Source organism: Arvicola amphibius, chromosome 8 (genome assembly GCF_903992535.2).
Source record: "Arvicola amphibius chromosome 8, mArvAmp1.2, whole genome shotgun sequence".
NCBI classification, from domain to species: domain Eukaryota; kingdom Metazoa; phylum Chordata; class Mammalia; order Rodentia; family Cricetidae; genus Arvicola; species Arvicola amphibius.
The window spans coordinates 102,896,818-102,911,114 of NC_052054.1; the positions used below are offsets into that span (position 1 = coordinate 102,896,818).

Here is a 14,297-nt window from a genome sequence, read left to right on the forward strand (position 1 = left end):
ACGACCAGATAGACTAGTGCTGCTGTCGGGAATGAAGGCACCTCACCTCTCCTGCACTCCGCCCAGCCTTGGCTCTCTCTGTGATCCAGCCACTCACACCACACAGTGTGTCAGAGTGCCTGCCTTCTCCAAAAGGGTGAACTCTGGATACACATTAAATCCGAGCAGCAGGAAGTGCACCTCAGGATTCCTGCTCTGGCGATTCCCAACCCTCATAATAGCTTACACAGGTATACACAGAAGTACTAGAAAATACCAAAGGAAATAAAACACAGTACGGAGTTCAGATAGAATTTGGCTATAGAGAAGGGACAGTTTTAAATTGTAGCTTGTAGGTCACATGGTTTCAGTCCCAACTTCACAGGGGCAGAACGACATTGCCTAAAGGCAGCTCTTCTAGTTTTATTTCTATTGCTGTGATAAACACCTGATCCAAAGCAACAAGGGAGGAAGGGGCTTACCTCCCTCACAATTCCAGGTTACAGTCCTTCACTGAGTTGGGAACTCAAGGGAGGAACTCGACTGGCTAGTCACACTGTACTCAGTCAAGAGCAGAAGAAGCAGATGTGCCCATCCTGCCTGCTTATTGCTTTCTAGTGCTTTTACACAGTTCAGGGTCCCATGCCTAGCGAAGGGCACCGCCCACAATGGGCTGAGTCTTCCTACACTGACTGTCAATCAAGACAGCCCCCTGCAGACATGACCACAGGCCAACCTGATCTAAACAAGTCTTCAGTTGAAATTTCCTTTATAGGCAATTCTAGGCTGTGGTCAGCTGACTTAAAAATTAACCATCACAGCAACTGTAGACAACCAGGAGGTGAAGGGACACGGCTGTGTCATTTTAAGATGTTATTTACACTAACAGTTGGCCACAGGCTGTGTGGCTGCTAACCTGTTTTTACAAGCTCTTAGGAAAATACAGTGAGCTAGTATTTGGGCTTTTGCTGTTGTGTTTGCTCCTGAGAGGCTCCGGTAAAAACTCTCCTATGCAACACAAGGGGCATTGCTGACGGGATCACCCTCTTCACATAGTTAACCACACAGACCACAGTTCTATCTCTGCTCCCCGGGTCCGAGGGATAAGGTGGGTTTTTCTCCTGATCCATTCTGAGCTTCCCTGCCACCCTTCTGGACTCTTCTGTTTTCCTGCTAGCCGCCCACCTTGGCGTCTTGGGGCATCTCCATCAGCTTCCCTCCTGAAGACAACTGTCTTCCTGGCTTGCACCCTACAAACCCACTCCCTCTTTCTCACACAAACTCCTCCAGAGCGCCTGTTGTCGCCCTCTTTCTGTAAGTCCCACGCGATGACCCAACGGACTGCTGGATGCTTGGTTCTCGGTGGTGACTCCAGGACCAGCAGCAGAGAGAGCTGACCCTGGGCCCTTGAGGGGCGGGGCTTTCTCAGTCCTCCCAAGGTCTTAGTGAGGTCACCACGAGTGGTTTCTAAAATCTCTTTTCCTCTTCATTTCCAGGCAATGACTTCTTCTTCCCCATAAGAACAGAGACCACAGGGCCCATGCAGGGCGGTGTCCTCAAAGAAATAGTGACTTACACCAAAGGCATGCTGCCTGGGGCTGAAAAGATGGATCAGTAGCTATAAGCATTGCTGCGCTTTCATGACGATCCCAGCACCCACATCGGGTAGCTCACAAACACCTGTCACTCCATCGCCAATGGATTTGCGGCCCTCCTTTGGCCTCCAAGGGTACCGGAGCATGTGTGTGAAGAGGCACATGCACAATAAAAACAAACCTTTTTTTAAAAGTGTATTCCTTTAAATTAAAAAACATATTAAGGGATAAAGCCCATCATAGTCCCTAAAGACCTGGTTCCTTGGGGTCCTGCCTATGACCCCTTGCTCCCCAGGCCACTTCAAACTTATGTGCCCACGAGATGACAGTACCACAGATCTAGGAGAGGCACACGTGGGCCTACAGTCAAATTGTTCCCCCCACTCAGTGTTTCTGTAATTCACAGAACATCCACGAATATGTGTTCCCATTCGGACTTTCAAAGACACTCAGAAAATTCTCCTTTCCATGGCCCACACAGTACAACAGAAGATGCAAGAGGATCCCAGTGCCTCAAAAAGGGATCACGTTCTGCAGTTTCTCCCTTTTTGAAGACACCCTCTCCTCCCCCATACATACACACTAAACCTCAGGTTACAAAATCAAGTCCCCCACCCCTGCCAGGCACTGGGCCAATGACTTCAGGGACAGTGCATGTCTCCCGCCACTCTCCTGCCAGCTGACTTCAAAGTGACACTGGCTATCTATGTATCCAATGATGCTTTTTGCTCTCTGGAAAGAGCCTGTGACTTAGAACAGGACAGACAGGTTTCACAGAGGGTCTCGAACTTCAGTGGTCATCAAAACCATAAGTATCTCCAGTCAAATATGCAAAGGTACCAGAGTGCAGGCTGCCCCAGAAAAGTCAGCTGTGGAACACCCACCACGACATCCTACTCCTTGCCAAGAGGGACACAAGCGGCCCTGAGTGGCATAGGCTGTTGGCCCTTGTCACATACAGGGGTGGAACGGCAGTAAGAGAAAGGAAGCAGAGCGTGACCCACAAGAGCACAGAAGGCCCGGATGCTTCTGCACTTAGGCCATTGCTCACACACCCACCCACTCCCTCCCACCCTCTTCCAGGGTCTCCTCCATGCCCTCCTTCCTCCATGGAGCGAAGGTCTAACGGAGGGCAGAAATGAGAAACAAGCACATGCCAATCCTGACTCGAGCAAGCACTGCGAAGAACCAGGAGCACAAGCTTGCTTCGTCAAGGCCTGGAAGCGACACCAGAATGAGCATCCGAGCGAATGCATCACCAGGAGGTCCAGGCAGGAGAGACACCAGCTGTGGAACACAGCAAGGGGAGTAGCTGGTGCATGCAGGACACAGAGAAAAAGCCCACAGGCAGAGGCATGGGCTGCCACAGGCCTGAGGTACAGGGGAGGAGCCCGGTGGCCATAGAGAGGAGCCTCCAGACCTCGGAGAGACCTTTTCCTTACAGTCTGCACAGTGACCATATCAAACCTTCTTATTCCTGCTAATTAGAGTTGTCAGAGCAGAGATGCTGATGGTGCAGAGGCAGCTCACACACAGAAGGGGGCACTGGTCTAGTCATGACCTGCTAAGTGGGGCAAGGGAAAGCTGGGGCCCGACTGACCCTTAGTCATGAATCCACAAAAAAATGAAGCAGGTTGCCGATGCTGGGGTTAGCCAGCCGTGGGTTTTTGACGTGTGGCCAGCCATTAAAATTCAGCTACTCAGGAGGCAATACCCGAGATAGCTGGTTAGAACAGAACACAAGGAACCTGGTATTTGTTTTGTTTTTATTACAAAACTGCCCTTGCCCCAGGGCCAAGTCCCATCCAAGGCCTGATTGCATCTCCTCCAGGCAGGAAGGTAGGGTGGACTCAGAGTCACACAGGACCCTCCTCTCTCCAAACCTGCCATGATCCATAAGAACCTGACCACAAAAAGTAAATAGGAAATGGGCATAAAGCCCCCATCCATGATGTTTGCCCACAAAGGAAGGAATTGGGCCTACTCCGGGTAAGCAAATGTCCTTCAGCGGTGGGATGCTGTTTATGCTCCACGGAAGCACCTAATTCTGCAGTCACTGACGAATGCTGGCAGAGGGCTCCTGCCTGGGGAGCTCCAGTCAGCCAGGGAGGTCAAGGCAAAGGACTCTCCATGACCTTTGGGGGATTTGTTTACATGGTGACAGCTGAAGAGACCTGTCTGACCCTGGTGGGTGACCCACATGCAGAGCCCATGTTGTCCCCATTCACTTCCGGCTTCTTTTCCAGTGAGACAGCCAGCAAGGCCTACTAGGGCCTAACTGTCAAGGGCCCTCCTAACTGCAATTCACACTGCTACCTCCCTTCCTGGGGAGTCGTAGGCCTGTTCTTCCCATTAGGCACAGTCAAAGGGTCTCTCATGCCTTGCTACTCCTCAGAGAGATGTGTGATGATGTCATGGGGAGGGGGCAGGTGGGGATGGGATGTGGAGCAGGAAGGCAGCCCAAGAAGCTGGGGACAGGAAAAGCAGGAAGGATCAAGAGGAGATCACCAAGGGTTTCTACTGGCCACAGTGACCATCAGCACCTTACAACTTGGGTGGGCTGCCTGTGAGAAACCATGGGGCTGTTCCACTGCCTTGTGCTCCAAGGCCCAGGTTGCTGGAAGACCTGGGAAGGTCTCAGAAAATGTCTCTAGGTGGCCTGAGGTCAGGGTGCCTCAGAACCAAACATGGAGCTTCTCTTTCCCATGCATTTCTTAGAACGCCTATTCGTTTCATACTGGCCAAGAGCCTGACCCCCATGGACTCAGATGAACCCCAGGCAGGGAGAAGGTAGAGACAAAAGTTGGAGGCTCTGGGTAAAAAATACAAAGCAAGAACTCACATCAAGGCAAGGCCAGGATTAGGGACAAAGGCTTTTGCCCTAAGTCACAGAGTCTGCTGAGGACCTAAGGACACACATATACACTCTGAAGACCCAAACAGAGGCTTCTGGACACAGCCCTGCAGCCCTTCCTCCCATTAACTTTCTATTGCTATGATAAACATCATGAACTAAAGCAACCTTGGGGGGGGCGGGGTGTGGAGGAAGGGTTTATTTGGCTCACACGTCCTGATCACTGAAGGAAGTCAGAGCGGGAACTCAAGCAGGAGCCAAGGTGGGAACCAGGGCAGAGCACCGCTTATGGGCTCGCATCCCACGGCTTGCTCATTCGGCTTTCTTAGACAATTCAGGATAAACTCTCGGCTCACGTCAATCACTAATCAAAAAAATACCCCCACAGACTTGCCCGTAAGCCAATCTGAAGGAGGTAATTTCTCAATTGAGGCTCCCTCTTCCTGGGGAACTCTAGTTTGTGTGAAGTTGACCAAAACTAACCAGCACACACAGGTCCCCCAGAGGCCACAGACAGGCTCATAAATGCAGCAGAAGAGAGGGAGACACCTTCCTTAGGGGTCCTTAAGGATCTGACAGCTACACTTGTGAGCTGGACCAATGTGACCCACGCTTGTCTGCCTCAGGAAGCTCACCCCAAGGTTTGGACACCTGCAAGGCACTCACCATCACTAGCTCCTTCTGGAAGGACTTCCGGTCCTTGTTGTCAGGGTTGTTACAGTCTTCCTTCAGCTTTTCCAGAACAGATGCCACCCGCTCCGCCTCGCTGTCCAGCTCTGCCCGGCAGAAGAAGGTGAGCGGCAGGTTCCTGTAGCCCAGGGCGTCCGCGAAGGCCCGCCAGCTGCTGATGTTCTCCATGAGCAGGGTCCGCACGGAAGCGTAGATGTAGGTGAGGAACTTGCAGGGCCGGAGGATCTGCTCCAACAGCAGCGACGTGCTCAGCTCGGGCCCTGAGAAGAGGCTGGGCCGGGCCTTGCCGACCACCAGCACGTTCTTAGTGTGCACCAAGCCCACCTTGCCCTGATAGTAGCCGATGTACCACTCCTTGGTCCACAGCTGTCCCTTGAGGCGGATGCGCTCCTCACTGAGCAGGGCCACCGTATCGCCCTTCTTGTACTCCAGAAGGTAGTGGCTCTTGTTCTGCCGCACCACGGTCTTCAGGAGCTTGCCGAACTTGAGACTGGACACGGGGCGGTCCTGAAACGTCGGGTACTTGGTGGTGACAACGAACGGGGACAGGATGATCTTCCCGACTTCATTCTTCTTGAGGAACCTCCTCTGCCCGGATGGTTTAACGGCGCTTTTGGGGGGTGGCTGGGGAGTCTGGACACAGAACTGGGTGAGGATGGTGTCCTGATCGTCCTTCACCTGTACCCTCAGCGTGAAGTCGGACAGCTCGTTGGGGTTCTGGGAGATGACGGAGTAGATCAGACGGCTGACCTTGCCCAGTTTCATCTGGAACCCTCTCACCACTTTGGCTTGCTCGTTGGCCTTGACCTCGTAGTTGGTCATGTTGGAGAACATATACACTCTGAGATCCTGGGGCCTGGACAAGATGAACTGGTGCTTGCCCCACAGCTGCAGGGCTACGGGTGCCGGGCCGGGAGCCTGCCGAGTAACCTCACTGACCAGGAGGGTCTTAGGGGCACAATCATGTCCAAAAATGGTCACCACTGTCTTGAAGGATGGATGGATGTGCTTGGGACCATAAAGACCCACAGTGACTCTCTTATTGATGAAATCCCACACGGTGGAAGGGTAGAGGATGTTGGGGCCCTGGGCAACAATAGCGAGGTACATGCAGGGTTCCAGGTTGTCCAGCTGTACCTGGACCGTGTCCCCATAGCTGTAGCTGAGGGGGATGGGCATGTAAGGCCCCTCCTTTGAGTCACTTCTCAGACACTGCAGGACCACTGTACTTTTGCTGAAGATGTCACCCTTCACCTCGGCAGAGACTTTCATCTCCAAGATGATGAAGGTGCTCACCTCCAGGTTGCTCAGCTTCACCTCCACCACGGGGCTGATGCTGCTGGATCTGTCACTGTTGAGCTCCAGTGGAGGATCCAGAAGGGCTTTCATGGAGATCTGCTGCGTCTCCCCAGGAGCTACATGACCCTCGGGCACATGGATGCTGATGTTGGTGTCGGGAAGCTGAACAGAACCCCCAGAACTATCCAGCTTGCACACAATATTTGTTTCCACAGCTTGGGTCTGGCCCCAACCTGGGCTTTGGCCAAGGAGGTCTAAGTCATGGCAAGATCGGGCCAGCTTCCGGTGATTCAGCCAGGCAGTTCGGAAATCTTCTCGGCTTTGGAATTGTTCTGGGGCGGGTGACTTCAAGCCCGTGAAGAAACCAGACGTTGTGGGAGCATCCGATTTGGCTTGCAGGACTGAGAGTTCCGAAAGGCTGTAGGAACGCTTGCTTCTGAAGAAGGGATTGTCCCGCTTGACCGGCTGTTCCACGTGGAGTCCATTGGTGGCCGGGAGCTCGTCAAAGATGTTGCCGGTGCTGTTGGTGGTTGCTGAGCTGGATTCGGTGAAGGAAGATGTGCCCGTGTCAAAGAGGAGCAAGTCCACAGTGCTCTTGGGGTTTAGCTCATCCATGCTGGGTTGTGCATTCCCATTCAGAAATGGGTTCGTTCGGACTCCATTCCAGAACGGGTTGTTACTGTAGGGTCTGCCAGATTCTTTCTGGTCGTCTGTCCAGCCCCCTAGCAGATCTAGCTCCTTGGCCACTTCTTCAGGGCTATCTGGGAGATTGTCAATCATGCCACTGTCACTCAGGGTAGAATTCCGGTAGTTCAGCGGCTGCACGTAGGAGGAAGGGATGTAGCCCATCTCGGTGGTGTTGTGGGCATACCACCACTCCCCGCCAGACGTGTCCAAGACGTAGAGGTGGTCGCCCTTGGAGAACTTCAGGGTGGTGAAGTTGTTTGGGCAATAGTCTTTGATAGCAATCACTTCCTTTGCATTTCCAAAAGGCGTGGGGTTGTCTACTAGCAAGGCACTGGGGGAAGGCACTGCACAAAACAGAGAGGGAGAGAGAGAGTGAGGCCAGGCCTACAGGCACAGGAGACACTTTAAAACTGGGGACAGAGTGAGTGGACGAGGAGTGGGCCAGAACTGGATGACGTCATGATGTAGTCACCAACCCAGCAAGGAAAGAATAGAAACCATCCCGGGGAAAGATCCATGTAATGACTCAGGAGCACTCTGGTATTCTGCCACCTAGCTACTTTCCAATTCAACCTTCTAGCTGGGACAAAGGACCCATAAGAATGTCCTTCAACCACCCCAGGAAGGCAGACCACATGAAAGACAGTGGACATGTCCTTATGCTCTAAATATCTCATTTTGATAAAAATTTTTATCTAATTTCTGATCAGGACTGTCACTATGATGAAAGGGAGGACAAATGTGACATGCTGGGGAAGACACTGACATTATAGGCTAGGTAGTGGCCCAGTGATGCTATAGGCTAGGTAGTGGCCCAGTGATGCTATAGGCTAGGTAGTGATCCAGTGATGCTATAGGCTAGGCAGTGGCCCAGTGATGCTATGGGCTAGGCAGTGGCCCAGTGATGCTATGGGCTAGGCAGTGGCCCAGTGATGCTATAGGCTAGGCAGTGGCCCAGTGATGCTATGGGCTAGGCAGTGGCCCAGTGATGCTATAGGCTAGGTAGTGATGTTATAGGCTAGGCAGTGGCCCATTGATGCTATGGGCTAGGTGGTGGCTCACTGCATGTATGGACTGGGAATGAGGAGCACTCATATTCCAGCGACATATCATTGAGTCCTTGTTCTCTTTCGGTATGGAAGACAGAAAAGGAGGGGCAGGTTCTTGACAACCAGGACAAGTTCAGTTTCAAAATCCAACCCACTCTACTCCTCTTCAGGTGACAGCGATTTTTGCGGGTCTTTTGGAACCATTTTAAATGACTGCTTGAAGCAAGGAACCCCTACCCCCTGATAATCAGAGGTTCGTCTAGCCATGGATTGTGTTACTACCCAGTATCTATTTGAATACAGTCTGAAAAGCCATCACTTTGAAAACAACTTGGGGTAAGGCCTGGTCTCCCCCCTCACCATGCCTGTGAGAACCACAGATACACCTGGAACACAGTCATCTAAGCAGAGTGTGTACCTGGAAATCTAATGGATGTGTTCAACTCCTACGTATGCCTGCCCCAAGTGAGACAATTTTCAGGGGACAGAGATGGAAGCAGACAGGGACCCTCCCCCAGGGAGCCCTCCACCATGACCTTACTTAGTCTGGAGACATCTGGTCTCTACAGCAAACAGATAGAAGCATTCTTTCCTTCTAAAATTAAACTAAATTGTGCATGTGTGCATGAGTGCACACAGGTGCACACACTGGTGCACGTGCAGGCATATACACTGGTGCACGCGCATGAGCGCACACATGCGTACACACTGGTGCGCATGGCATGGGTGTGGAGAACAGACAGTAACTTTTAGGACTAGGTTCTCTCCTTCCACTGTGAGATCCAGAACTTGATGTCATGTCCTCGAGCTTAAGCAACAAGCCCTCTTAGCCACTGAACCATCTTCCCAGTTCAAATGAAACTTTGTCTAAAACTGACTGCATACAGAAATGAGCAAAAGGACTAAAAAATTCTCAGCTAACCCAACTTGACAGTTGCTCAATACAGGATGAAGTCCGTGGTCACTGGGTCATCATCTATCACACTGGCTGCCCAGACACCATTTCCTGCCAGGTTCCTTTCTCTTTGAAAGGGGACACGACAAATCAAATTCTGTCTCTGTGGCCGAGCTTGGGGAGCAGACAAGGAAATCGCTTACATTCACAGCTGGCAGAGGGGCACTCACCGGGCTTCTCTGGGCCCTGGAACCTGCCCTCCACTTGTTTAAAAGGACACAAAGCCCTGTTTCAGGGCCCTGCCTCTGCCGGCTCACCAGACTGACGTTGAGTTGCCTTTTGGAGCCATGTAACCACGGGGCCCCCCATTTTTCCCAATGGAGAAAAGACATCCTTTTTAGTAGGCTGTGGTGTGACCTGATGGTGTACAGCCTGAAACTGGGGTTATACACAATTTGCCAGAAAATCCATTCATTCCCTTCTAATTTCATTTTTTTCTCTACAGCACTTAATACAGGGCAAGGGCAACATTCTCCTTTACTCTCAAAGTTCAGAGGAACAAACAGACCAATATTAAATTGAAGCAAAGGTATAAAAAATCATTAGTGTGCAAAAGGGGGAGTTAAGGAATTCCCGGCAAAAACAGGAGTCAAGGAATTCCCAGCTTTCTAAAGGGAAGAGGGGTGCAGGGAGGCAGAGACTTTTGGGGAAAGTAGGGTGTGATCTTTAGGGGAAACCATCGTGTCTGTAGAACATGCCGTGCCTGGGACACGGGCTCACAAATGACTCTAAGAGGAAAGTGAGGTAAAAAAGGAATGAGACACTCCACGCAAGCATGTGGACACACATCCCTTCCTGTAGTGTGAGTTTAGCCGTGGAAACCGGGGAAGGGAGAGGAGGCAATCTCCCTGGGTCTGGACTTCTAGCAGGAGGATACCTCTCCCTGCATCTGCACCCAGCCTTCCCCGCCACCCCACCAGGTTAATCAGTGCAGCCGGTGCAGGCCCAGGGTTCGTCACTGCAGACTTGACGGGATTCAGGAACCAACACCTCAAAACACCATCCAGAATAATTTCTGGTACGGGAACATGAGGAGAGAGAGCATCCTTCTTGTGCCTGAGGCCAAGGTGGCCCGAGATGTGGGACTCACGCAGCTGGGCTTCGGCACACTTAGCTCAGACCCCCTGGCCCCCTACTCCTCATGCATCGTCAAACCTGCCTAGAAACATTCAAGCTTAGCCTCAAGTCTGGGGTCTTCACTTCCGTCAAAGGGCTCCCGTGATGATACACGTCATTGGTCTGTATGTATTATGGTTGTTAATCTGTCTTTGTTGAGGGCGCCATGTCTGAAAGGGTGGAAGTCTTCGTCTCTCGGAGGTGTGTAAGTGCTCCAGGAGCCTGGCACACAGCAGGTGGGCAGGGGATATTTAGGAGCTGACAGTCCCACGTCAGCACCAGAACCACTGAATCACGGGGCTGACAAACAGGTCACAAGTCCCCTGGCCTGTGCCCTCCTGCCACCACATCCTAACAGTGACGAACTAGATTGGTTCCTTTTTCCTGCCTGATGCCATGAAAAAATAGGTGACAAAGGCACCCGAGCAAAGGGAAGGGTTCGCTTTGGCTCAGGGTCCGAGGGTCTCAAGGCGGAAGGCGTGGTTAGCAGAGTGTGAGGCGGCTGGTCTGCAATCGGGAAGCAGAGAGAGATGAGTGCCGGGGCTCGGCGGGCTTCCTCAGTTTCTCCTTTTTTCTCCAGGCCATGGGATGGTGCTACTCACATTTAAGGTGGGTCTCCACCCCTCAATTAACCCAGTCTGGGAACTGCCTCACTAGCTAAATTTGTCTCCTAGGTGAGTCTCGATTCTGTCAAAATGCAAATGTCAACCATCACATAAATCCTGCCTCTGAAAGGATGGGGATGAATGAAGACCCTGCAGGGAGAGGCCAGCTTCCTCTCTGGAGGTGCGCTATGTGACCCTGCAGGCGAGCAGGATGAGAGCATAGCCAGTCTGTGTCAAGACACAAAATCACACAAAGACTTCAGGTTGAGGAGCCCCGACCCCAGGGAAACACAACTGCCTAACGCTGTGTGGCCACGCAGAGAGACGCCACTGGATGAGAAGGGGATAAGCCATGGGAAAGGCAGAGGGAGCTAGGCACTAGCAAGGCTTGTCTGCCCATATTCTTCTTAATTTCTGTCTGTTTAAGATCCCCCTGACATGTGGGGCCAGGCTCCTCTGGAATAGGTATCTTAATTTCCCCACCCACTGTAACCAGAGATGGGGGACAGCTAGGTGGGACTGCTGGCGTTCTGGCTGGCTCAGAGCTTTCCCTGAGCCTCTGGGAGGAATTCTTTCCTTGAGGTGTCAAGAAGGGATAGAAACAGGAGGGTAGGTCACATTGTGCTTCTGGGGCCTCATTCTGAATCCCAAGAATCTTTGAAGGAAAACCGGAGAAAGGAAGTGAGCCAGGCAGGGCTAGAGGTCATAGAAACCCTTCTCTCCCACATATGTGGCCAGTCATGTCCTCTAGAAATAAAAGATAAAACCTAAATAACCAAAAACAAATAAATAAAACACAAATAAAAATTAAATAGTGCGTGCCAGCCATTAAAACCTTGTTGGAATCCCTCCAAAATTATTTCCTGTTGTGCTCCCTTCAAATAATTAATTCTCTTACAACAATATTTTCAAAATTAAAAAAAAAGCACCAACGCACTAAAGCATGCTTTGTACACAGTCTGAAACACATCAATACAAATTATCATTTTAAGTTTACCAGACCGAAGAATCAGGATGGTTTTACTTACAATTCTGAACACTCTCCTTCTAGGAGACATGAAAATATATTTCACTTTAAGATCTGGCTCCTGCAAGGGGCAACAGTCTTCCATCCGTTGGGGAACCACCATGGTGGACTGTGTCATCAATTCCTCCTGGGGACAAGCCTATATAACCTCCATCCGAGCACCAGGAACAAGAGGGTATGGGGTGGAGGTTCTACCTCACTGACTCCTCACCAAATCCCATCCTAATGAGATATGGGGCATACTGCCCAGACCGACAACCGCCTTTGTTATAATACAGAGAAAAATATTCCTTGGGTGTTTACAACTTCAGGATTCTGAATAAGACATTTTCTATCGCCTGCCCTATGTTTGTACACAAGCAAAGCATGAGTGAGGGTAGAAGAATCTGCAGCGGGTGCTGTGACAAGGGTCGGTTTGCCCTTTGATGCACACACTAAGAAAATGAATGTAATGCTGCCGGCTGGGATAGGCCAGCATCGAGGCCCAGGGATCATCTGTACAGACCAGACTAAGCCTCATCCTAAGTCCTGAGTGACCTTGGATTCTCAGATGCCCTCTCTGAAGTACACTGGCTCTGCGTACTGGGGCCAGCTTGCTTGCTTTCAGGACAATAACATTTGGTTATTTTTAAACACTCAGCTCTCGTGTCTGTGTTTTGAGCACAAACCATGCAGGTTCTGCTCACCTTTTCTAGCCCTCCACCCCCAAAGCTAGAAATAAGAACACGTTGCCCACTACCCGACTGCAAAAAACAAATGTTCTGTTATTTATAGCAACACCCACTAACTCTGTTGCTAGAACACCTTCTAGCTCGTTCCCTTTCTTTCAAAGAACACGTGCAGCAGAGATCAGAACTGCGTGCATCAGCCAGGGCAGGGGAGCAGGTAGCTGATGTGAGCTGAAGACATGGGGGCTGGAGCTTCAGTCCAGAACCGCTTAGTTTGGAGTTTGCCATGGGAGAAGAAACAGTTCTCAGGAATAAAGTTCTGAGTGCTCAGCGGGAGAGGGAGGATAAGGAGTGACTTTAGAGAAAGCTGTGCGTGCTTGCGTGCTTGCGTGCGTGCGTGTGACATCAGCAGTGAACTGTCAATGCTACAAGAAAGAAGGCAGACCATGGTGACACAGGTGACCAGGATGCTACCAGTGCATCCCAAGGTCCAAGCGACTAGATGTGGTCCAGCAAGGTGAGAGTAGACTTTCAGGAATCGAATGACATCCTGGGATACACGTGTGTGTCTGAAAGATAGATTTGCTCAACGGTCGGATTCTGTGAGCTAGCCAGCCAGCCTTGTGCACTTGGTAAGTTCCAGGTTCAGTAAGATCCCCTGTTTCAGAAGCCAAGGCGAGTAGCATCTGAGTGACATGTGGACTCCAAGTGAACTTGCGTACATGTGCACCCCCACCCGTGTGCATCCCTGCCCACATAATAGTGCATGCGTGTGCATACAACTGTCTCCCTACACACTCAAAACTGAGATAAACGGGCATTGTTTCAGGGAGGAACTGAGAGCACAGCAAGGGTTAGAGGGAGGGATACAAAACCGCCTGCCCATACGCCTAAGAAGCTCCAGTGTTAGGGAGACATCAACACCCCACTGTCCCCTCAGCCAGGAGTTGGCTAGATCTTACCTTTGACATCATTAAAGCTTGTCTCTGAGAAGCCCTCGCTCAGGTCAATCAGAGTCCCCTCTGACTTGCAGCGAGGGAGGCCACTGGAGTTGGCTGCCCGGATGCGCTGGGCCGCCATGCTGAAAGTCTTGGGCGGGTGAGGCGCTATGGACTCATGTCTTCTCCCCCAGTTCCAGCAGGGACAGCAGCTGCAGTCTCATAGGGCAGCCGCGCTGCACGGCAGAGTCAACTTGGCAGTGTGCTTCTTCCTGGAGGGAGAGAAGAAATGATTTCCTCTGAGCGAGCAGAGCATGGCTGTGAGGGGAATCGTCCAGGAGGAGGGAATCCTCTTTCTTCCAGATCATTCCAGGGAAGAGGGGAGCGATTCATTGCTCTGGCTTGGGAGCAGAGGCGGCAAGCTGCCCAGACTCTGTGCCCAGTGAGCATGCAGAGACACTCTTCCAAGTGCACAATGGGGTCTGTGAAATGTGTCCCAGCACCTGGGTGGCTATTCAATGTAGTCAAAGGGTACAGTCTGGGTCTGTGTGGGACACTGCCACTTCCAGAACTCAGGAAGAAAACAGCCTCTGTCTGCCCAGAGTTGTGGGTCCGGTTGGAGGAACAACCATGAGTTGCTTGGCACAGGCAATACTGAGCCAGTGGCTCTTAAGGGCTTTCCACGGTGATTTAGGGGGCTGCTTCTTGCCTCTGCGTACCCACAGTCCCTACTGGACCTCAAACAGGCATCCAGTCTTCGGGACCATGAGGGATTTGATGTGTAGCTAATACATGTGATATTGGGCCCGCTACTGAACTGCTTTTACTAGGTGTG

At 51.5% G+C, this 14,297-nt stretch overlaps 1 protein-coding gene across 1 annotated transcript in view; it reads right to left on the reverse strand.

The window, feature by feature from the left end:
• Sh3bp4 (SH3 domain binding protein 4) overlaps nucleotides 1-14,297 on the reverse strand; it is an 81,183-nt gene that overhangs the window by 3,952 nt on the left and 62,934 nt on the right. Inside the window, exons 3-4 of the mRNA XM_038339124.1 lie at nucleotides 13,487-13,734; nucleotides 5,095-7,448 (exon numbers count right to left, since the gene is read on the reverse strand). Coding sequence (XP_038195052.1) covers nucleotides 5,095-7,448; nucleotides 13,487-13,604 — 2,472 coding nt within the window. The 5' untranslated portion in view covers nucleotides 13,605-13,734. The remainder of the gene's footprint in view (nucleotides 1-5,094; nucleotides 7,449-13,486; nucleotides 13,735-14,297) is intronic.